Raw genomic sequence first — 24,254 nt, forward strand, 5'->3', positions numbered from 1 at the left:
TGGAGGCTGCACTCACTCTTGTTTTGTAATTTCCCACGTGAAAAAGGTTAACTCGCAGAATAAGGATTTTGTTTATAATATGCTTCCATGGGCAAAGGCTCCAGCCTAAATACAAACAGCTATGTAGCCAGCTGCAGATCTTTCTCTTTGGTCTCTAATCAGAAGGAAACCTCCCTCCCACCCCACAGCTGCAAAATATATAAGGGATTGGGCTCAGGTACTCTTTTTTTCCTTGAATGTTTTAGGGGAGGTGTTTTTTTGGCTGCAACCCTGAAGAGGATGGAGAGTACCTGGAGAATTTGTGTTTGTTTCTATTACTGTCTTCACTGGTTTTCTTCTAGCATCCAGTGCTCCCCCCACTCCAGGGGTCGGGTGGGCTCTGACAAGACCTCTGGGTTACTGGTAGCTCCTGAGGATGCCACCAGTGAGCCGAATCCATTGCTGCGGCTGCCAAAAGGTGTGAGACATGGGTACGCCCTCCTGCCTCCCCTCCTCGAGGTGCTGGCTGACCGGGGACCCCAGGACTGGGCCGGCGAGGCCCCCAGGCTACGGCCAGACTCCAGAGCCCTTCGGTACATGAAGAGGCTATATAAGATGTCTGCCACCAAGGAGGGAATCCCAAAGGCTAACAAAAGCCACCTCTATAACACTGTTCGACTTTTCACTCCGTGTTCGGAATGTAAGCACCACCACGGGGACCTGATGAAAGGTAGGTGTGGGGTAGCAAAGGTTAAACGGGGGTTTTCCATGTGTTCTGTGCTTACAGCGTGATACAGGAATATCCTCTTTCTTTAGAGGTGTTGCTATTTTAATCCTGATGGCTCTTCTCTTAAACTGTAGGTGTTTTTCATAACCTGCTTCTCGAGTGGCGTTAGACATTGACTTCTCTACAGTTTGGGAAATGCCACACAAAGGGTACCGTGTTCAAGATGATACTGATGTTTCAGGCTGACTCATCTTATTATGAGTCAGAGAAAACTACAATGAGTTGTAAGAAAAGTGGAGAATTAGTTGTAAGAAAAGGTTAGGCACGATGGGCATCATGTTTCCTCCTGCTGCCCATCTCAGTTTTGCTTTTTTCAAGGCCAGAAAAACATAATGATGCAATGAGACTTGTAACAAGCTGCCAGAAATCCCATTCTCCTTGCCTTGTACATTTGCTAGGGAAGAATCACAACCCCAAAGTGTGAATAATTTGAAGGGAAGAGTAGAACTACTCGTAAATCGGGCTCAGGACTGAAAAACTAGGATGGCTGGGCACTTTGTGACTTACTTTCATGGATTTCTTAAATGTGGGCTGGTCACAGAAACAGCAGCCAGAAATCCTTGGCCTTTAATTCTACTTATGTGACTGCTGACAAGTGATCTGAGCTCTCCTGACTTGTTGTTTTTTGTTTTTTTTTTTCTTAGACAGATAATTGTAAACACAAACATCATATTTGTGCATGGTAAGAGCCTTGAGATCGAGGTTCAGTTAAGAGGTATTCACTGTGGAAAAAACAAAACAACAATCAATGTTTATGACTAAAATTTCCTGGCGTAGTGTGATCTGATTCAGAAATATACTCACAGTTAACAGTTAATCTTGTGGTTCTACATTTTAAATGCAGTGATAATTAAAGTAGCAGCCTGAATCTGAACCAACTTCCTGCAATTACTGAGGCTCTTGAAATTCATGATTGTAGAAAAATTCATTAATATAGGAAACACAAGTTTATTGAGGTCTACAGAACCCTCATAGGATTTTTGATTATTTGGCCTATATAAATTTGAGGAGAACACTTAATGCACTTTGTGGGAAAATGAACACTTTCTAATTGCAAAAGAAATGCCACGGTGAGTAGGAAAAAAAAGAATACTTTAAATTAAACATATGCTATGTCCACATCTGAAAAACAGTCCAGGAAATGGGTTCATCAATCTCAAAACAAGATGAAAATTGGAGCAAATTCAAAGAATGCCAGAAAATTCCTAACACTGGGGAAAAGATAAGAGTAGTGTATCTTATAGTAGGGGTGAATGAGCCAGAAATGTGCATGCAGAATAATTTGGAAGCGCTAGTTCTGTTTCATACAAGAGCAGCAAAGTGAAACTCATGATACAATGATAATTTAATAACTTTTGCCTTGCTATTATTCAGCAGGAATATATGACTAGGAAGAATAACTAATGCTAAAAAAGCTTTGACAGCACTGACTCAAAATGATAGCTATTTCATTTCAGGGCTTGTATAACTTTGAGTATCTAGTTCCTCTTTCCCCATATTAATGCTGAAAAGACAACTGTTAACTTCCTCCTGTGCTGTTTTTTTTAACGAAATGAATTCTAATACCTCTTAAAAGCATGGGTTTTCTTGGTTTTGTTGTCTTTTCTTAACTTTAAAATCTTCTGTCCCTGCCCAAAGTATAAATTCCATATAACAGAAATAAGGGGGGGCATCTAAACTGGTTTCTTCTGCTGCTGAATTATTTCTACTTATCCACTACATCGTATTTATGTCTAGGTGGAAAATTAAGATGCGCTAACTCTACAAGATTTGTGTTTCCCTTCTCAGGAGACATTCACTCGGTGGATTTACTCTTCAACCTGGATCGTGTTACTGCTCTAGAGCACTTACTCAAGTCTGTCTTGCTCTATTCCTTTGACACGTCAGTTCCCATTTCTTCTTCCATTACATGCCTGTGCCATTTATCTGTTAAGGAGCGTGCTTTTTCTAGCCAAGTATGTCCCAGCATTTCACACACTCTAGCTTTTAGCCTGCACTTTGAAGTTAGAAAACGCAAGTGGGTTGAGATTGATGTGACTTCTTTTCTCCAGCCTCTAATTGCTACTAATAGGAGAAATATTCATATGGCTGTGAACGTCACTTGTCTGATGGGTGATCCACAACAGAACACTAAACTGGAAAATCCCATTCATATGGCACTGGTTCCCCCTTCTCTTCTTCTTTATCTGAATGATACCAGTGAGCAAGCTTATCACAGGTGGAACTCCCTTGGACACAGAAGGACAAACCCAGTGTGGCCCAGGCAAGGGACCAGTCCTCTCGTTGATCCTGCGGGTGACAAAGAGAATTCACAGGGTAAAAGGGCTTCTCGGCGCCGAAGAGACGGGAATCTGAAGGAAGCACCAGCAACTCCACCTTATAATTTGAGCGAGTATTTTAAACAATTTCTGTTCCCTCAAAACGAGTGTGAGCTTCACAACTTCCGTCTAAGTTTTAGCCAACTAAAATGGGACAAATGGATAATAGCACCTCACAGGTACAGCCCACAGTACTGCAAGGGCGACTGCCCAAGGGTCGTCGGGCATCGTTACGGCTCTCCAGTGCACACAATGGTACAGAACATCATCTATGAGAAACTGGACTCCTCTGTCCCCAGGCCCTCCTGCGTTCCTGCCGAATACAGCCCGCTCAGCGTCCTGACCATAGAGCCCGATGGCTCCATTGTCTACAAAGAGTATGAAGATATGATAGCTACCAAGTGCACCTGTCGGTAGTGGGTGAACCCTAGTTAGTTTTACTCCAGGTTTGGGTATTTTTGCATTCTCAAAGTATCTGTAGCTTTAATCAACTGAATAGCACGTGTGTAACTCTAATAGCTCTCTAAAACCAGTTAGGATTTGGCATGGAGTTAGGAGAAGGTGTTTACATCATAGCACTTACTTTTGTAGCCACTCAGCATTTCTAGAATGTGAAATGAAATGTAAGTAATATCTTTTTATTGGAATAATTCTGCATTTAAAATGTGGAAAAGCTTTCAACTACCATATGTCTATTTTAAGCTGTTTTGTTACAGATTTAAAGAAATAAATGCTTATCGTGCATACCACTTACATTCGGTGCCTGCTAGTCTTCCTCTAGATAAAGAAATCTGTGGTGTGACATCTCCAGCAAGTGTCTAGGAAGAGAGGGAAGCCTTAATGTTAAAACTACTTTCTCAGTTTTTAATTCTTTTTTCCCCCTACCACATTTCCAGTTCCCCAAGCAACAAGTCAATTCCTCCTTACGGTTCTGTAAAAAGTTACAAGGTTGTTTTTGCTTTTCTGTTACACTCTTCAGGCTTTCTCAACAGGTGGTAAGAATTTAAGGACAGCTGTGTGGTAACTTATGAAAACCTAAATCACTGAACTACTCCAGTAAGAACTGGCACCAGGAAGTTAACTGGCTGTTAAAACCAGAAAGGCTTGGTCTAGTTCAAGGACAAATCACCAGCTGTTCATGGGGTGAGGGCACAGGGTTCTGCATGTGGAACTACACTGTCACTTGCTTCTGAATGATGAAGAAATGTTCAATGCTGTCAGCTTCAAAAAAAAAAAAAAAAGGCCTTTAGAAGTCTATTAAATTAGTTTATTTAAATGCTGTTAAAGTGGTTTAGTAGTCTGAAAATGTGAAGCCATAGCCTTGTCCTCTCATGATGAAAGTGTAGGTAACAGTGCCTTAATTCTATGTGCTTTCAAACCCAGTTTTTACTACAATCGATTATTTTCTTCTAGACCCTTCTAGTTTCAAGAATTTTGTCAAAAATGCTGGTTTCAGGCTGGGGCTCCAAGCTAAGATGGCTGTAGATGTGGCTCACACATCGAAACCCCCATATTTGGTAGGGATTTTTTTTTTTTTAAATAAAAGGATGTGGAGCAGCACTGTCTTTTCAAAACATGCTGGGAATAGCCTTTAAAATGATGACTTGCTAATTCATTGCTATATAAATGCCTTAACTTTCTACAGTAAGCCACCTGGCCAGCCCCTAACCTTAGACCCTGACCTATGCAATTCCAGGGGGCTTGGCCTGGGGCTGGGAGCTCAGCCTGGCAGGGAAAGGATGGAGCCCAAGGGTGTGTGGGTTTATGTTACCGTGACAGAGGTTCACCGTGAGCTGGTTTGTGTTGGTGTGACACTTCTCCAAGCTTGAAGTACTCCATGGAGGTGCGGTACCGTCTGGCTGACAGTCGTATAACTTCTATCCCAGTGAAGTTGCTAGCGAAGAGTGCAGTAGCCTGGCCCTGTTGAAGTAAAAATAGTGCTTGCATTGGCTCTCGTTGGAGAGTTGTTTGAAATAAATACCAAAAGCTCAAGGAAAATAGCTCGATGTAAAAAAAAAAAAAAAAATCCCAGCCCAGAGTTAACACTACATTTTGAAGGGTTTAATTCAAAGCGCCCGATATGTGTTGCTCCTGCTGATCCCTTTCAAACAGCAGGAATTCAGCTTCACCGAGCCACCAAGGAGGAAAATCTAGTTAATTCTTCCTTTGACACAAATGGAAAAGCCAGTTGAAGGCAAAAGTGCTGAGGTTGAGCTCAAGAAACTGTGTTTTTGGGTCAGCTTTGGAGAGATGTAATCTCAGCGCTGAAGTGATGCACGTTAAAAAAAGACTCTACAACTCAGAGTTACACAGCAGGGATGTTTACTCTGGCTGGGGTGCAAGGGGATTTCTCCGCAAAGCTTGCACATCAGCAGCACATTTCACCAAAACTTATAGAGTGTGGATAACCATATTAATCGGGTTACATAACACAAACATACATATGCATGAGCAGGGCTGGGTTGGTTAGAAAGAATGGTGTCAGCAGTTTATGTCTCTTTGCACCTGCACGTTGCATCCTGGGGGGCGTCTTTGGGGGCTTTGGGAGGAAGGCTCGTAGTCTTTCTCACCCTGTTTTTTCCACGGAGCATGCGCAGATTCTCTTGGCCAATTTCTTGAATAACAAAAGTGTTTTTCAGGTTTATTTTTCTATCTAATCTAAGAGAACCAATAGAACTTCCACCATTTGTCTATGACTATCTACTCGTTATCAAAATTCCAACTAGTTAGAGCCACCTGTTCCTCAAGGCCAGAGCATAATATTTTGCTGAACATTGTAGCCCCTGGTAGATTTTCAGAGTGAACCACTTGGTTTTGATGAACACTGTAGTCCTCGGTAAAATTTCACAGAACAGTCTGAGCAAGCAGGATTCTTAGCGATATTTAAAACACTGTTAAGTAAGTTGCTAAACAGTTTTCTGTAAGTAAATAAATCTCAAGTAATCATTTCTCTGTATCAGAAGGTTGAGCCTGCGTTCTCCAAGAAGTTGCTAAACAGTTTTCTGTAAGTAAATAAATCCTAAATAATCATTTCTCTGTATCAGAAGGTTGAGCCTGTGTTCTCCAAGAAGTAAGTTGCTAAACAGTTTTCTGTAAGTAAATAAATCCTAAATAATCATTTCTCTGTATCAGAAGGTTGAGCCTGCGTTCTCCAAGAAGTAAGTTGCTAAACAGTTTTCTGTAAGTAAATAAATCCTAAATAATCATTTCTCTGTATCAGAAGGTTGAGCCTGTGTTCTCCAAGAAGTAAGTTGCTAAACAGTTTTCTGTAAGTAAATAAATCCTAAATAATTATTTCTCTGTATCAGAAGGTTGAGCCTGCGTTCTCCAAGAAGTTGCTAAACAGTTTTCTGTAAGTAAATAAATCTCAAGTAATCATTTCTCTGTATCAGAAGGTTGAGCCTGCGTTCTCCAAGGTGGATTTCTGTTTCAATTCAGCCCGCTGGAATATTTAGTCTAATAATAATTTTGATGTTTGAGGCTTCTTGCTGTAGAGGCTGGAAACTTCCCCACCACCACCACCACCACCAGGCCGCTTCTTGGGGGAGAAACAGTTTAGATTTGGCGTTCACCAGCGGGTTTTCCAGCAGGACCCTTCGCCCCTCGGACAGAGGGACGTGTTGTTGGGGTGAAATTATTATAGTGGTGGTGTAAAAATTGGTTTTATGGGGATAAATCGCCCTCAGGGCCTAAGGGGGGGGGAGGGCCCTGAGGCAACCGCCGACGGACGACCCGGAAGCGGAAGCGGCTTCGCCGCTTCCGCTTCCGGGTCGGCCGTCGGCCGTGAAGAAGGTGACCCCGCCATCGCCATGGGCCGGCACTTCGGGAACCTGGCTCGGGTTCGCCATGTCATCAGCTACAGCCTGTCGCCTTTCGAGCAACGCGCCATCCCCAACGTCTTCTCGCAGGGGCTGCCCAACGTCTGGCGGCGGTTCAGCTCCCAGGTTTTCAAAGTGGCGCCTCGTGAGTATCGCGGGAGGGATGGAGGGTATAAAATAAAACCCGAGGGTTTGTTTGGTTTTGGTTTTTTTTTTTTTTACACCCTCACGCACGCTACCGTGGGCTTATTGCAGCGCCCTTTTTTTTTTTCCTTTCAGCCTTTGTGGGAGCTTACCTCCTTTATTCCTGGGGGATGCAGGAGTTTGAGAGACTGAAGAGGAAGAATCCCGCTGACTATGAAAACGACCAGTAACCGGGTTAATAAGGAGCTTGTTCCCTCACTGTATTATCACCTTGGCGTTGCTAAGCTTGTTCATGTGACTAGAAGGGTATTAAGAAGGAGATAAGTCACGTCTAATAAACTCTTAACTTTGCCCCATGGCTTTGTGTGAAGTCTGTGTCTTGAGATGTGTGAGGTGAGTAGCATCCAAGCTCTGTCTGGTTCACTCTGTACAGGGAGATAATCAGGCTAAAGGTCTGTGTGCTCAAACTCTTCTCTGTTTGAGCATTTCCAGAGTTTTTGGCTCCTGTTTCTTCGAAACGTTTCTCGGTATAACTGCTGTAGCCAGGGTTGCCTTCAGCTGGAGATGATTTGAAATAACAGCTCATTGCTTCCTCTGTTTTCCCATCACTGGCCACTTCCTTTTTCCTCTAGCCTTGAGAGCTGTGAAAAAGAAATAATCCACCTGGTTTGGTATTGACCAAAACTGCACAAGCTGGCTGAGGGCTGAATGCGGACCTTGACCCCTGTCAGAGGCTGCTTCTTCACAAGGGGCAACAGGTACAAGCTGTGCTGGGAGAGGTTTTGTCTCCTAGAATCATAGAACGGTTTGGGTTGGGAAGGACCGTAATGATCACCCAGTGCCACCCCCTGCCCCGGGCAGGGCCACCTTCCACCAGCCCAGGTTGCCCAAAGCCCCGTCCAACCCGGCCTTGAACCCTTCCAGGGGGGGACAGCCACAGCTGCTCTGGGCAGCCTGTGCCAGGGCCTCACCCCCCTCACGGGGGAGAATTTCTTCCTTCTATTTTAATCTCAATCTGCTCTTTTTCAGTTTAAAACTGTCACCCCTTGCCCTCTCCCCACACCCCTGATCCAGAGTCCCTCCCCCCTTTCCCGCAGCCCCTTTCAGCCCTGGGGGGCCTCTCAAAGGTCTCCCCGGAGCCTTCTCTCCTCCAGCTGAACCCCCAAACTCTCTCAGCCTGTCCTCACAGCGGGGGCTCCAGCCCCTGATGAGGAAATTTTGCAAGAGTGGTTGTAGACAATATGCTGGGAAGGTTATTTAATCCCAGTGAAGTGTGGGCTAAGGGGTGATGATCTGTAGACAGGAACCTGACAACATGGCGTTGTCTTAATCTAAGGAACTTGCTTTCCATGCTGGCACTTAGGCCTCTATATTAAGCAATCACAGAAAATGATTGCTTATTACATCCGGATTTGTATTTACAATTTGGTTAAAACACAGTTCATTATTTCATACATTATCTCCCTACTTGAAGTAGCTTAAAGCGTAGTGTGCTCCAAACCCTACACACACTTGACACTGAGACGTTGGAGTTCTGTCTCTGACTCTGCACTCTCAGCAATCTCGTCCCTGACAGGCACGGCGCTCGTGGGACGCATGTGGGAGCCAGATGCACAAGATCTCAGAGGAGGAGGAGGAGTGAGCACCAGCAAGATCCATTTGCAGACCAGTAATCTTAGACAAACGCTTCCCCTGCTCGTGCCAATGTTTGTAAGGTGAGAGTAACAGCTCTTCCTAAACATTCTTTTCTCTAGGCTGTTGCAATCTCATTTTACAATGGAAAAATTAGGATTCCCCTTAATTACAAACGGCCCATCCGTGTCAGTGGGGGTTGCTGGCACAGTTTAGAAGGCGAATCGTGAGTTCCGCGGTGAGGTGGAGGCAGAAGCAGCAGGGATGGCTCAGCTAAAGAAACCAGAGTCTTGCCACCTGGAGCATCTGGGCTCCAGAAGACCCTTACATCAGCCTCTTCTCTGGGGGTCACCTCCCGAGAGATTATCTTGAACTACACATGAGATCCTGGGATGCAAAGGTCTATTATTTATCATGCGTAACATACTTGTTACATTCCAAACCCCATCTGAAGAGTTACTGCATCTGCTTTTTGAGTATCGTGTGCCTGGAAAGGAAGGATAAGTAACTTCCTCATGACTCTTCCATGCACCAAGAATGAGAAGCAGGATCAAAACCATGATTCACTACTCCAGATCAACTTGATAAGACAACACTTACCCCCGGCTGACAGACTCAGTGCTGTGAACGTCACAGAAGTTAAATGAGGTTATGGCTTTTGATCTGTACCATAATACTTTGGGCTAACCACCCTTTGCAATTACACCATGGAGTTCTGGTAACGTTAGGTAGGTTTTAAAAAAAGGAACAGTTGGCACAAGTGGTAAGCTGACCAGACAAAGTACAAGTAGAAGGGGAGTAAATCATTAGCCAGATAGACAGGCCTTGAACCAGATCACTGTGGCGGATGCTAACTTAGTAATTCCCACTTGCTCCAAAACGAACTTTGTTCCTGTAATGACTGACAGCTGATGCAATGATAAGAGAATGAAGTCTATAAAAATCTAGCTGGAGCTTGGGAAGTTCTATCTGGGGCTCGTCCTACCTCCTCCGCCCAAGGCCGGTCCTGCGGTCGGAGCGACGGCTCGTACTGAGAAGATGCACTGCTGGAGGATGGTGGCAGTTGTCCTGCTCTGCTCCCTGCTGCTCAGCCAGGTAAAGAGGCTGTTTAACGTGCTGACTCAGATGGTCAGGTTGTTCATAAAAACTGTTAGGATTTGCATAAATAACTGGTAGGAGTTAGAGGTGACGGTAGAGCTCTTTTAGAGGATCCAACATCATTAAAAAGTAGAGTAACTGCCTAGTGAACGCTGGGTTACTCTGAGATGTAATTTAGCAAGTAGTTCTGCCTTCCCACCCAAGATTAAAAAACAGTGAATTTTTATACTACTTTGGGGTCAGGATACAAGCAATTACCCTTCAAGAGCACATGCTATGATCTGAAAACGAGAGCGATTTCAAGTTCCTCACTTCAGACTGCTGACCTCGGCTCCGGAGCGACCGAGCACCTGCCGGGTGTTGCTGACAGTCCCACGATCTGTTTCAGACCCGCGGCGCTTCCCTGCGCCGGCACCAGCCTGGGCCGGCGAGGCCGAAGAGGATGACCCCGTTCTGGAGAGGAGTCTCGCTGAGGCCCGTGGGAGCCTCGTGCCGGGATAACAGCGAATGCGTTACGATGCTGTGCAGGTAACTCAGCCCCAGCGGCGTCGGGCTCAGCGACACTTTATGTGATATTCTGTAGAGGAAGTTCCCAGCGGTTCTCACCCAAACGAGGCAGGGAGTTAATTCTGTGCATCCGAAAGATGCATGGAGGGGGGATGAGGCAATAGATGGAGATCTCTTTTGTAAGCAGGGCAAACAGAGCAGAGTCCAAGTGCCCTCGATTACAAGCCTCCGTCCTTTCATTGCAACCCCAAATAACCTGTCTTTCCCAAGAACATCAGATTCTAGACAGCTTTTAGGGAATCACTTCAACACCCTAAAATTAATCCTTCTTAAAGCCAGTACTGTTTACTTTGAAGCATATATTAATTAAAAGCAGCACCGTACCCTAAATGAATCACTTTAAGGTGGTTGCTTGAGCTCATGGTTTAAAAGACAACTAAAATATCAAAAGCCATTTAGTTCTCATGAGCACCAGACATGAGCAAATCGTTCATCTGGTTAAACTGATAAGTTAAAATTGCTGCGTGTGACTGCAGGGTGATTCTGTGTGGCACCTGCTGTACACGCAGCAGAATCACGGGGTAGAATAGATCCGTGTTCTACGGTACGTAGAGTAGGACAGGGGAGCGGGGCTGCTAGTTTGTGTGCGTTTGAAAGGCATCATTTCCTTCTGGTTAACGTGAGGGAGCTGTAACAGCAGCTGCAGGACGGAGGGATCTCGGCTGTGTGTGATTTCTGCACTGCTGCCTGAGCGTGCAGCCCTGCGCTTTGGAGCTGTTACACGAAGCAAAGAACATAAAATGCATCAAGAGAACAGAATAGGGAGGTGAATACAGTGTGCACGGCTACTCGAGCTGAGTATGAGCACTGTTGGACAGCGGGGGCAGGAGGAACGCTGCTGAGGATGTAGCTGAGGATGTCTGTCTGTCTGTCTCTGTCCACGCCCTGCGCAGCCCGTGCCTGAGGAGGTTTTGTTTTGCAGGAAGAATCGCTGCTTCCTCAGAACAGCCTCCGAGTGACCTGCCCCGCTGCACAACAGCCCCCACTGTTACTGCTGACGATGCTCCACACTGCGTCTGGAATATTTATTGACTGCTCAAGAGCTAGGACGGTGAAGCGAGCAATAAATATACCCAACATTTCTGCCGTATGAACTGATAAAAGGACTTTGAAGAGCTCGAGAGCGTTTCCCAACCCAGGCAGTGCCCTGCAGCGCACGCTTCAGGATGACTCTGTGGCCAAGCTCAATAAAAGGACTCTGCATCTCCTGTTGGGTTTTGTTTTGTAATGGTTTTTATTTTTTTAAGGTGCGAATTAAAAATTTATATTCAGCAAACCACGCTGGTTTTCCTTGCATCCTGTGAGCAAAGTGCATGGCAGGTCCTGCACCCGACCCGCTTCGGGGCGAGCGGCTGAACTCTTATCAGTCCCTCAGATAACGGCCTGCCAGAAGGAGGGAGCAACAAACTGATACTACTGATGGCATTTTCAAGATCCCAAATATACCCAGTGATAACCAGAAGGAAAAGTGTTTAATCAGTTCTAATCCAATTTACTTAAATGAATGACCTAGACTGAGTTTGGCCGCTGAAGTATCTACTAGTCTAAAATATTCTAAACCAAACTGTTCAAAATGCAGTTTTGACCTGTTGTGTGTTAACTCTGAGGGCTGGAAGAAACAAAGCCACTTGTGATTAGATAAGGACCAACAAGTCTGGGACACAAGTACCAAACGCCGTCTTCCTTCCGTTACGCGCAGAGCGCTGGGGTCAAAAAAAATGAAACTCTGCTTAAAAATGCAATACCAGGGAGGAGAGAGCCCAAGATAAAGCAAGAGATACGAGCACGGTGGTTTTGAAGTTTAATACAGAAAATCTATTTGATATTTATTAAACTTAGTTTCTCCAGTTACAGTTTTGCATTGTACAAAGCATTTTAATGACACAGTAGTTAAAAAGATCTTTACAAATTGAAATGTGATACCCTTTTCTCCAAATATTTTAATTGCCATAAATTTGTTTAAAAATACACATTAAACGCATGTTTCAGACACTAAACTTTCTATAATCTCAATACCACAAAATACATAGAATATACTATACAGATGTGGAAAAAATCTAGTTAGTATATAATACTTTGCTCACCATTAACAGCTTTATTACGTGAAATGCACATACTGACTTAGAAATCCTAATTTTGAGCCCCAAAGTACCCTTTGAAATTTCAAATGTATTGCAACAAATAAAATCACAGTTTGTTTTTTTCTTTTTTCAGGTTTTGGTTGAAGACAGATGCCTAAATATTTTAATAGAAACAAAATGTAACACATGGACTTGTCATGTACAAAGCATAAAACAGAGACATCCCATTAGTTACTAACAGTACCTTTCTGTATGATTAGTAAGGGCTTCATTTATAAGTGACAGGTTAAAAGTTACCTTCCCCCACCCCCAAGCCCTCCCCCAAAAGAAAAACCCTTCTTCACCAAATAATAATTTCAAATAAGATAAAGGATTTTTAATAAATATATAAGCACTTTATCCTCCATATACAAAATTTCTTAAAACAATTTAAAAGGGGGGACCAGATACAAATGTCAGGAACTGTGCTTGCAAAAGTCATGCCTGGTCCTTAGAGTTGAGTTTTCGGATGTGTAATGCCAACGCGGCCCCCAACGGCCGCCGCGGAAGTACTGTGCACCCAACCACACCAACGATTAGGGTTGCATATAAAAACTGAAGCCAGGGAACTTTGCACCCCGATTCGCCTCTACCCGCTCCGTTAGCACGCGCGGAGAGCGACGCCGGCCCGGCCCCGCTGAGTTTCCAGAGGAGGTTAAGACGGGTGAAGCGTTTCGCTGAGGGGAGGTGCCCCGCGCCCCGCGCCCGGCCCCGCGGTGGGTTTGCTCCGGGGGTGCCCGATTCCTCGGACAGCAACGGAGCTGGACAGACACCACGATTCCCTGATTGTTTGAGCTGACGTAACCTTCCTGCTTAGGAAATCTGTCTCCTGGAATAGGTCTGGATTTGTCTGAGTTGGCTAGCTAAAGCTTTGGCTACTCTTGACGCTTACAGATGTCAAGCGTTCACGTTGTTGCATGGAAACACGGGGTTTTCCAGAACACTGATTCATCAGACGGAGTAAATTTAAACCCTGACCAAAGTATTTGTCAGAAATCGAAGAATTTGGAAGCTGTTTACTCCCCAATGGGCAATTCAAACTTGACTTGCTCAGGCCCTTTTGTATCTGCCTTAATAGGAACACTGCAGTGACAGCAAATATCTGCTCGGTAAATGAAAGATTAAATACAGCAAAGGTAGTCTCTCTTTCCAGCAGTTTGCCATTTTGGCAAACTACATAATTATCTGCCTAAGGCTTTATTTTACTTGCCCCAGGCAAGCGCTACATTATTTCCATAAAGTACTGACTCTCTGTATGTTGGGGCCATTCATAAATACATTTCAGGGCTTTTTTTTTTTTTTTTTTTTTTTTCTCCTCTTGTTATCACAGCAATCAAGCCTCAGCAATCTAAAGGAATATACATTGCACTCCTGTATAATATGCAATATTTATCACCAATAAGATGGCGATTCAGCACTCAATAAATAATATATCAATATAGTCAGTTGCACCATAATCTAAAAACAAGTATAACATATACTTTGGACAGACTGAGTTCATATATATATACATATATATTAAAAGACACATACAATACAAATTGCATACTGCCATCAAAAGCCAAGAAGAGCCATCCATACGCTCTGCTTTATGGCTAATAGTTTCAAATCAAAAGAAAAGTCTTGGGCTGTTTTTTACTCTGGTGTCCTGAAGATTTGTTTAAAATTATAAACGGTTGCACCTTATCACCTAGGAACCTGCAAGTTTGACAGCAAATTCAAATAGTATTGATATCTGAGCAAGCCTAGTCTGATTAAGCCATTTTTTTTTTTTTTTTTTTTAAGATTCACCAACTGGGACCGCGTTCAGTGAGGGAATTAAAATTACAGCGTTGATATGTATTTCGTATACAATCGTCCAGGGAATCATTGCGGAAGGCAGGAGTTAGGGATTCCCTCACCGTTAGTCACTAGAGCGACGTGCGTTAGTACTGGAGTGACACGTAGAGGTACGAAAGGGCAGGTTCAGACCGTTCGCCTGCACTTGGACAGAGGGATGGAAGCCTATTATGTACTTGCATTTTGTTTTAGCTATGGAATCTGACAAAGTACATCACTTTTGTCTCGGAAGCAATGGTAAATCCCATGTGAAGATATGCTTTGGGAAGTGCAGAGTTCAGATTTCCCTGTTCGACATCGCCACAGATGCGTAAGGCGTTTCTTCCCGATTACCAAAGACCACTGCATATCTCCCGGACAGGTGGAAGACCTGGGACAGCACTCTAGAGGATATTCTACTACAAAGTACACTGTTTAGGTGGGACACTTTCAACCACTTCAGGTCCACATTTTGACACGACGTTAACGAGTCTTCTGGTCGTTTGAAGACAATTTTTTAAGATTCACTGATCTGGGGATAAGCGATACATTTTTAAGAGACCAATTCAGCGTGACACCAAAAGGTATTTGTGGGACTCTAGTTAAGGAAAAAAAATTTCCCAGAGATGAGACCATTGCTGCTAACAGTAATGGTAACTGTGCACAAAGGAGCAAGCCAAAAAACAGCCATGCTGGCTAGTGCAGCGCTACACAAAAAATAAAACTATGAATGCAACTCTTATGAAGGTCTTTTTTTTTTTTTTTTTTTTTATATAGCGTCAAAAGTGTGCTAGGCACTTTAGAGTATTAAAGGAAAAATAGTTGACAGTGTCCCATTAACCAAGATGCGGAGTTTGAGGGTACAGAGTTCTGTCTCGACCAGCAAACACTAACAGAAACGTGACCTTGCACAGTGATTCAATAAAAAGGATGCTCCAACAGACCTGAAGAGTAAATTCAGCTATCACGGAAAAAGTCACAGGTCTGTTAACCATGTATCAATTCGTACGTAGCAAAGCTTTTCTGGAAGTACAAAACACGCTGGAACGCAAAGGAAGCTCTACGAATATGCAGCTACCTTTTAGTAGGTTACTAATTTGCAAAACTTCTAAACTCTTAAAGCCCATAGGACATACTGCAGTACTAAGTAGCGTAGAATTCTATTCCTTCTCTCGAGGTTGCCGTGATTTTGGCACTTAACTACAACTACACAAAAAATTTAGTGCAATAATTTTCCTGAACATGCACGTTCATATCTGGTACAGAATAAAGGGTTAAATGGGAGAGAAAACAAAGCAGCATTCCACAATCTCACTCCAAAGGATTCAGAGTTTGACTCTTCAAAAGGAGACCACCGCAATGAGAAGTCAGTTTGTGTGACAGACGCTAGTACTTTTAAAAAGGAAATGGAATTTTACCAGAGTACTGCAGAAGACCACTGCATACAGTATACCTGGTCCTGCTGTAAAACATCTTGTAAACAGTTCATAAAATCTTCATCTAAAAGTAAGGCATAAGGCACACCAGACATGTTAGGGGCACTAAGCAATACTGAAAGCAGTAGCATTTTAAACCTTTTTACTCAGACAAGCACCTTACGTGGAAAGGTACTTTGGTTTACACTTTTTGAGAGCGGTCAATTGCAACTCCACGAACCATTTCCGTTGCACCAAGTCGCTCCCTTGCGAGTGAGTATTATGCTCCATCAAACATTAACGGGACCTTCATTAACACGGGGTAAAATACGAGTTTTAAATCCGTTCTGCATCAAAACAGTCACTTCCCTGTAATAGCAGGTGTGCTCCCACCCCACGATGGCTGTTGCACTGTCATCCTGTAGTGTCCATTACCTATCAGACCCTAAAAGGAAAACATGCACCTCGATTTCTACTTAAGATTCCTGGTTTCTCAGTCAATGGAGAAGATGCAAATGACAGTTCTGGTAGGAATTTAACTATCGTTGGGTTTGTTGTTTGGTTTTTTGTTTGTTTGTTTTTGTTTTTTGTTTTTTTTTCAAACCACAAAGTTCACTGATGAACTTTAAGTGTCGAAAAATGACAAGCACGGAAACAAAATGTATTTTGAATGAAGAGATGCAAAAAAGCACAAGATTGTCCTTTCCAGAAACCTTTCCTGTACGCATCGCACCTATCAGACTGAAGTTCATTCCTACACCATTACTTCAACATCACATTAAATGCAAATTACTGTAATGTTTTGTGATTGTTATAGTGTTAATTGATGTTTTGAAACTGCCTTGAAAACAATCCAAGTCAGATCCAGCTAAATACTTTTCCATATAAATTTCTTTATAATTCATTTAAATGAAGTATCTTAATACGTAGAAGAATATCTGGAACTTTTCTATTTAGTACAAATTCTGCAATAATAAATCTGTAGTTGTCATTTATTAGTTGACTCATAGGCATTAGGCATGAAAAGTATGGTGTCCCTACACGTTAGAACCTATCAACCCTAGTTCCTTTTACAGGCTCTACCACCACAAGACATTACAGAGTAACAAAGCTCACAAAAGTACTTAAATAAAGTGTCTATGTTTAATTTCTGCTAAGTACTCGAAAGGGTAAATTTAGGGAAGAAATAGCTAAAAACGGCCCCAAACTGGGCTTTTCAAAATTAAAAAATTAAAATAAATAGGAATTTAAACTGACTATTTATGTATTATGACTGGAATTCCAATGATCTATCCATGACAGATCAGCAAAACTACACCTTTATATGTAGCAAATTTAAAAATATTTAAATAACTTAAACCGGGAATACTGAAGAAGTCCATTAACCAGATGACTTGGGGTTAAAACACAAAACACAAATGAGGATGGGAGACGTGTAAGCATTCCTTGCTCTTAGTGTCAACTAAGCAATGTGTTATGGCAGTCTTCCTTATTGACATGACACAGTGTTGTGGAGATAAATCAGAGGCAGCGAGAAAAAATGTGTTTGATTTTTCCATTCCTTCAGTTCAAAATATCACTTGGCATCCAGGCGCAACCAGTGTAATCCCTGACGGGTGTAACGCACTAGGTCTGTCATGATGCTCGAGTTAAAAATCAGAGGGCCCATAACTTTATCCAGTTCAGCAAAGAACTCTGAAACAACAGAAGCACAAGTTAAACCATGCACCTATTTTTATATGGGAAATATTACGGCCAACCCCCACCTCGTTTCAGCATGAATCTTTTACATTAAGATAGAAGTAATAAAAGATGGCTGAATGATGGAAGAATAAAGTAAAGAATAAAGGAAAAGGGCCCTTTCTAACCCAATTCCTTTACTCCTTTGCAGACGACTGGTTGGTAAGAATAATTAGAGTACAGTTAAACGATTGTAAAACCTCTTTGGCCTTCCCCCTCATATGTGTGTTTCACTTAAGAACTTCAGAGATGGAAACGTACCAAGTTCCTCTTCCTACACCTTACAGAAAATGCAACACAGATATATATATATATTTTTTTTTTTTTTAAACCCACTGCTAGTAGACGACACTACATCTCCAACACCTCCCTGACAACCAAGACAACCAGCCCGGGGTATCACTGTGAGCGAAGGGGTAACTCTCCATCTTTCTTTCGCAGAGGACCTGGTTAAGCATCCTGTGCACCACTAAATTCAACTCCAAAATTCAAAGCCCGTGAGCGTTTCAGCACACTCTGGTACATCCGATGTCACGACCCGCTCGTGCCAGCCCTCACCTTTCTGCTCTTTAGACAGCTGTTCGGCTTGGTCCCAAATTTCAGTGGCATAGAGGAAGTTGGATGTAACTTGGACGTAGCTGGCTGCCATCTGATGGATCCTCTGGGGGATCGTCACCGAAGACCCGCTCCCTGAAGGGTTGGCTGCCCCGGAAGAGTAATTTCCTGAATTCCCTGGCGACAGCTTTGGAGAGACTGGAGACGGCATACCGACAGGCTTGCTGCTTAGCCAAAGAAAAACAGTACGTTGTAAATGAATGTATTTGTGTACTTTAAGCACATCACGCTGTAAGATGCCCTCTAAGACCTCTCTCCCCACATCTCAGGGTGTGAGATGCCAAAGCACTCCTGCTTTACACAGCAACAAGTCGGGATTTGCCCCACAACAGATGAAATGGATGAGCTGGTAGCAACTGCTGAGGATCCTCCAACTCTTTACGTTTTAGCTTCACACCCAGAACCACCAAACCTCATCACCTTTTAACTCAACCAAATCTTAAATTCACCGTTTAAATAAATTGAACCTTAAAGAATAATAATGAAAATATTACAACTACCTGGTAACTATTCTGCCATAATATTACTCTCTCAGATAACACGATGCAAATCTGAATTGCCCGCCTAAAACTCAGAGTAACCTATCAAAGGTCCGTTGTTAGGTTTGAAAGAATAAAAGTCTATTGTTGTACTAGGGAACAGACAACCCTGAAAGTACTTGTAACCATCTGGGCTTGCAGCATTAGTAAAGCCATTGTTTGGAGGGAAAAAGCATTAAATAAAACACAACAAAACTCACTGAGATAAGTAACTTGTGTGTTAGTGACACAATGACCCTTTTCTTTTTTTTCTTTTTTTTTTTTTTTTTTTTGCAATAAGGAACTGCCAGACACTCTCTGCAGAGCACCATCACGAGCAGCAGTCTTCCAAACCTTCTATCAGAATCACAACCAAGCAAATCCAAATCTCCACCCTTAGAACAATCACCCCAACACTCTAATGAGGGAGAAGCTACTCTCTGAGTGCCCCAGGCACACAGTTTATGTAAAAAACCAGCCAGAAGTTGAGAAATACCAGTAACAGCTTTCACTACTTACCTTCCCATACCAGGTGATGGTGCTTGAGAATTATTATAGGAATTCTGTTTGAGGGAAAAAGAAATTTGTCACCCAGTTTATGTTTATACTTTAATTAGTTAGAGTTTATTTGGTTATTTTTCATCAAATTTTTGTCGTTTTTATTTTAAGCAATAACTAACATTCTAAATAATATCAAAGTAAATTCGAATTTGGGACAACATCCTTTTTTACTGATGACTAAACCACAAATTAAGGGATTATTTTAGCAACACAAAGAAGGGCACTAAATATATACAGAACTGGAGTAGTCCTATGTTCTAACCCTTAAACCCCACTGCCTCTTGTGAGAACATTTTGGGTTTTTCAGCCCATTAACAGGAAGAAATTTGTTATTACTGGCACTGAACAATTGAAGATGTCTCAAAAAAATCTGAGAGGTCGGGTATGTGACAAGCCTGCTTCCTCACAGTTTGATAGTTGGAAGTTTCAGAGAAACCCCGTGACACTACCTACATCCCTCCAAGTGCTCCTTTGAAAATCTCAACCTAGATTAAGGACTGAGTAACACTACAGAAGCATTGTAACTGTTTTTCTCAGCTGCAACATCTTGATTCATATAAATTCATCCCAAGGACATCTCTTGATCTCCTTTCCCTGGCAGCACTTTCCAAACAGTTGCACGGCAATTTAGATAAATTCGCTGGTAGCGGGGAGGGGGGTGAGGGGTGTAATTAGAAACAAACAGCCCGATGCAAACAACAAACATTCAGACAAGCCAATTTGGTTTTGAATTAGAAGTTGGCTCTGGTGCCCGCTTTTGCGCAGGCGGAATAGCTGCAGCCCACGTAATGCACCCCGAGATCCTGAAGACCCTTAAGCTTAAACATGAAAGTGAAGTTTCAGCTTGTTCTATCCGCAGCAAGAAAAACATTTTCAAATTCTCCTTGAAGCCTACCAGATCTATTGAAGAAAACAAAGGCTAGATCAAATTATTCATAGAGAGCTACCATGCTTGGAACTGTAGGGCCGTGACAGCCGTGCTGTCTCTTCCCAGCTTTAAAGTACTCAACTTTAATTGACTTTCAAGATCCAGTTCTAAATTGGGTATATTCCAAGTTAACACGTCTGAAAACCAGATTCAGGAATTAAGTGATGCAGACCTTTAATCTGACGAGGTTTTAATATTTTAAGAAGATACATATGCAATTACCTTCAGATGTTCAGTCAGAGTTTTAGAGTATTTCAATGCACTTTCCTTTTTCAGTTTGAAAAGCCTTAGGTATAGCAGAGACTGGCACCGCAGACTGGCCAAAGACAGAATAACAGAACAGTCAGAGTTAAAGTCAAGTTTATCACAACTGAGTGAAGTTCAAAAAATCTAGCAGCTGCGTTTTTGAAGTTTTCTCTGCTAATTCTCAAGTTGCAGCTCTACCAAAAGTAATCCATAAAACACCTTTAAATTCTCAAGGGAATAAAACCAGCTTTGTGTGCCTTCAGCTGAAACTGCAGATTTAGTGATCTTGCTGATATCATCAGTTCCCAGTTCTCAGCACAGGAGACAACACCAAGTTACCCCCCTAGGTGGGTTTCATTTATTTTTCACTCGTGTCAGGACACACAGAGTCTACTGCGCTCTGCCACGGCCTCCCCCTTCTGTTCCACCTGACAGCGGGTGGTTCTGGTCCCCTACCCCTGCTGCAGCCATTTCATTAGTCTAAGAGGCCGGGGACAATTCCTTACGGCCAGTCCAAATCTTGACTTATCGCTGGGTGAGTACAGAGGGAGGACCTCCCCCCCATCCTTTCTGCTGTTACTCCTTCATATTTCAAAAACTCAGCCCTCGTTGTCAACATCCCCTCTGCCCCAATTTACAGCAATCAGCTACACAGCATTAACCTTTACTCCTAAGTGGAAAACTCATAAATTTGGTTCAGAAACACCTGCGAGCTCAGTGTAATACAGCATTTCACGTAGATAAAACATCTGAAATGAATCAGTGCATTGTATTAAGTTGAGAAGACACATACCAAAGCACTGCCAGCCTTTTATCTGCAGCCGTAGCATCCGGTGCCAAGTAATTCTTCAGTTTCATAGTGTATCTACAAACAAAGACATCAAGTAAACAACAAAAGAAAGGTGGCAGTATCGTTTATCTACCACAACACACTGCTGTCCTTATGAATTTCTAGTTTCAACTGTCTTCACCATTTCAGGAACCTCTCCCAGACCCTGAACAACATGCTGACTAGATAATAATTGCAGTAATTTTGCTTCTCATGTGTTACATGTTGTAGAGGGACTTCACGAGCCTTAGGAGAAAGCATCTCATGAAAACACTTTACGCCTCCGCAACTGGAACTAACTGGTAGGTGATGCAGTTCTACTGGAGAATGATAAGAGATCTCAAAAACTGGCAGCAAAACTTTAGTACATCTAGAAACTCTGATTTCCAGACCTCTTTCCCACCCACTTGACTTTTGTGCGTGCTTTGCAATGCTTACTTGATTAATTCCACAGTTTCTGAATACATAGGGAACGGGGACTTGGATTCCTGAGCATTTTTCTCCAATGCATTCCCACACTCAATGAAGGACACTACAGCATCTAGGTAGTACACAGCCTTCTCAAACCTGTCAGACTGAGGAGATTGGAAAAAAATTTTAATGACAAAAGACAAAGAGGAAATAGAAGAAAGCTCCGGTCCAGAAGGGCAGCAAAACGCCAAAAGCGGTAAACAAGCCCCAACGCAATACACAAAGCGGGTGAGTATTGCAGATTTACTTACCAATGCATCTGCATTATGTTTTAACTTCTTTGCTTCTTGCAAATAATGATCAGCTGAGTAAGTCCTGTAACAGAAGACACAAACTTATGGACTCAGCCCCACCCATACTGCAGATCCTTTTATGACTGAAGTTTCTTAATGTTGCCAAATGTCGTATTTTTTGTGTCTAACTCGAGTCACAGGAGCTACACTGTGATTAATCTTTAAAAAGCTGATAAAATAGTTAACTAGTATGAGTAGTTACAGTACCATAAAATTGTTACGGATAGTTTAAATTTAGTTCTCTAGTTTCAGGTGCCCACTTCCAGAGTTCTTAACCAGGAAGTTACTTTTACATTTGGGATAAAGATAATTTTATCTGTAAAATGAATTTAAACAACAACGAAGAGAAATGCTTTAGGAGCAAGCATCATGCTGGGATTTGAGCTGCTACGAGCGAAACCTAAGGTCTGCACAAGACGGTAAAATATTTGTGTTTACTTTCTCCACATTTAAAACCAGAACAACCCTGAGCTATTTTTTAAGTGTACTGCGTGGTCCTTTCATGCTCGGCAGGAATGTTCAGGGCAGGCTGCAGTTCCTCCTCAAGGACTGTGTGACTGCCTGCCAAGTGACCGGCCAGGGAGCAGCCAGGCAGCTCAGCACCGCGCAGCGCTCCAGCTCCACTTCACAGCTTCTGTGAAGCAAAACCACAGCTCATCTCCGCGGGGAGCTGCCCGTGCCCCGGGACTCAGAGCCCCGCAAAGGGAAAGGCACCTTTGGCTGTTCTTACCTATCGTCAAAAACAAGTTTTGCTCTTCTTGACTTTGAACTTTCCGTAGACTGGCCAGACGCGGGAGGGCAGTTTGATGAATTGTTCAGAATCTTTTCCTGAAAGGAAAATTGTTGCCAAATGATAAAGAACAGTTGAATCTGCCTTCAAGAAAAGCATTTGTCTAAGTTTCTCCCATGACTTCAGGCATTAGAGGCTCTGCAGCTCCTTTAGCTGCCATTCACCACAGACACAGCGTCCACGAGGCTTTCACCTACTGCTGGCACAGAGGAGGATGCAGAGGCTGTAATCAAGCTCCTCACTCTAATACTCTCCATTAGAGGAAAGAATGCGGCCAAGGCTTTCTAGACACACCCGGGTCCAGGAAATCCTTCCCTGAATCTCCCCTGTCACTGTTTCTAAGTCCTGTTTTTCCACTCTAACAAACAGATTATGAATGTTTTTATGATTTCTCATTTCTATCAACAACATGCTCTGCTGAATGTCTTTGCCTTGGGGAAAAAAAAAATAATTTGGAAGGATAAACATCAAGGAGAGAAACTGGCTGTCTTCACAAGACACTGTCCTTGCTCCCCTAAAATGTACATGGCCCAACATGGCACTTCAGGCTAAAGACTGGACACCACAAACATGCTGTGAAGCACAAATGAATCAATTTTTAGTAGCTAAACAGTATAAAACAGCTCCCCAGCTTCATCTCCGTCTTCCGCTCCTTGATTTATCGTGACCAAAGGCCACCTACAGAGAGGTAGTTCATAACCTACATTTATCAGGTTATTGCTAAGCGGAAGGATCCCGGAGTTGCAAGGCACCAGGTTTGCACAGCAATGTCCTATCTCCCATTGCAACGTAGAAACAATAATAAAACATGCAGCACAAGGCAGGGAGAGCACAGAATACTTTGAGAAAGACAGGACTAAGCATACGTGAAGTATAAAATGATAAAGACCTCACAAATTAACAACTGGCTTAGGGACGTTTCTACGCTGATGAATAAAGAAAGGGCAAAGCCTCAGCCTGCAAGGTAAATTCACTATCTACAGTTCCTGGAAACGTCTTTTGCAGCCACCGGCACACAACCTGCCAGGCTTCTAAAACCTCCTGGTATTGGCCTCTGAAGTAACACAGCACGTCTCCCAGTTCAGATACTCATGAACTCCACCCTGATGACTAAGTTACTTTCTGCCCATTGCTAATGTCTATTTGCTCCTTTACTCCTCCCCAAATCAATTATCTTTCCCAATTATTTTTAGACTTTGCTTCTAAGCTTTTCAGAGGCTGTAAATCCAACTCCTGAGGTTCAGCAGCTGCTTAAACTGGAGTTTCCATCGGAGGCTTTGGGGCTTTGCAGACAGCTCCACCAGCACACTTGGAATCCCAAAGTCAAAGGTGAAATCCCTCCCAGTGAAACGTATTGTACTCAACAACTGGCTGTACCATAAAAACTGCTCATCACGGGTATTCAACAACACACTCTCAGATGTCCTCACAGGCTAATTTCTGTCCAGCAAGTCACATTTATATACTGATGAAAAAGCTTATTAGAATTTAGTGACTTACAAGTGTCATTTTCCTATAATATTTCTAAATTTCAACATATCTAAATATCCTCCTAACCTAAATACCT

At 42.9% G+C, this 24,254-nt stretch overlaps 4 protein-coding genes across 4 annotated transcripts in view; 3 read left to right on the top strand and 1 right to left on the bottom strand.

The window, feature by feature from the left end:
- The first annotated feature begins 279 nt into the window (after positions 1-279).
- GDF9 (growth differentiation factor 9) lies at positions 280-3,501 on the top strand. The gene is made up of 2 exons (XM_074916288.1): positions 280-709; positions 2,555-3,501. Exons 1-2 carry the CDS (start codon positions 280-282, stop codon positions 3,499-3,501), a joined length of 1,377 nt encoding a protein of 458 aa, XP_074772389.1.
- A 3,351-nt stretch (positions 3,502-6,852) lies between these two features.
- On the top strand, positions 6,853-7,404 carry UQCRQ (ubiquinol-cytochrome c reductase complex III subunit VII). Its single transcript, XM_074915846.1, has 2 exons — positions 6,853-7,047; positions 7,182-7,404. The coding sequence occupies exons 1-2, from the start codon at positions 6,894-6,896 to the stop codon at positions 7,274-7,276; spliced, it is 249 nt and encodes an 82-aa protein (XP_074771947.1). The 5' UTR covers positions 6,853-6,893; the 3' UTR covers positions 7,277-7,404.
- A 272-nt stretch (positions 7,405-7,676) lies between these two features.
- Positions 7,677-11,610, top strand: LEAP2 (liver enriched antimicrobial peptide 2). Its single transcript, XM_074915847.1, has 4 exons — positions 7,677-7,804; positions 8,623-9,773; positions 10,165-10,304; positions 11,266-11,610. Exons 2-4 carry the CDS (start codon positions 9,717-9,719, stop codon positions 11,300-11,302), a joined length of 234 nt encoding a protein of 77 aa, XP_074771948.1. The 5' UTR covers positions 7,677-7,804; positions 8,623-9,716; the 3' UTR covers positions 11,303-11,610.
- A 527-nt stretch (positions 11,611-12,137) lies between these two features.
- Positions 12,138-24,254, bottom strand: part of AFF4 (ALF transcription elongation factor 4) — a 52,152-nt gene continuing 40,035 nt past the window's right edge. The window contains exons 15-22 of the mRNA XM_074916543.1: positions 22,628-22,725; positions 21,856-21,919; positions 21,572-21,708; positions 21,098-21,169; positions 20,281-20,374; positions 19,089-19,132; positions 17,995-18,215; positions 12,138-17,391 (exon numbers count right to left, since the gene is read on the bottom strand). Of these exons, the coding sequence (XP_074772644.1) occupies positions 17,273-17,391; positions 17,995-18,215; positions 19,089-19,132; positions 20,281-20,374; positions 21,098-21,169; positions 21,572-21,708; positions 21,856-21,919; positions 22,628-22,725 (849 nt within the window). The 3' untranslated portion in view covers positions 12,138-17,272. The remainder of the gene's footprint in view (positions 17,392-17,994; positions 18,216-19,088; positions 19,133-20,280; positions 20,375-21,097; positions 21,170-21,571; positions 21,709-21,855; positions 21,920-22,627; positions 22,726-24,254) is intronic.

The sequence above is a fragment of the Athene noctua genome, chromosome 12 (assembly GCF_965140245.1).
Source record: "Athene noctua chromosome 12, bAthNoc1.hap1.1, whole genome shotgun sequence".
In the NCBI taxonomy this organism is placed as follows: domain Eukaryota; kingdom Metazoa; phylum Chordata; class Aves; order Strigiformes; family Strigidae; genus Athene; species Athene noctua.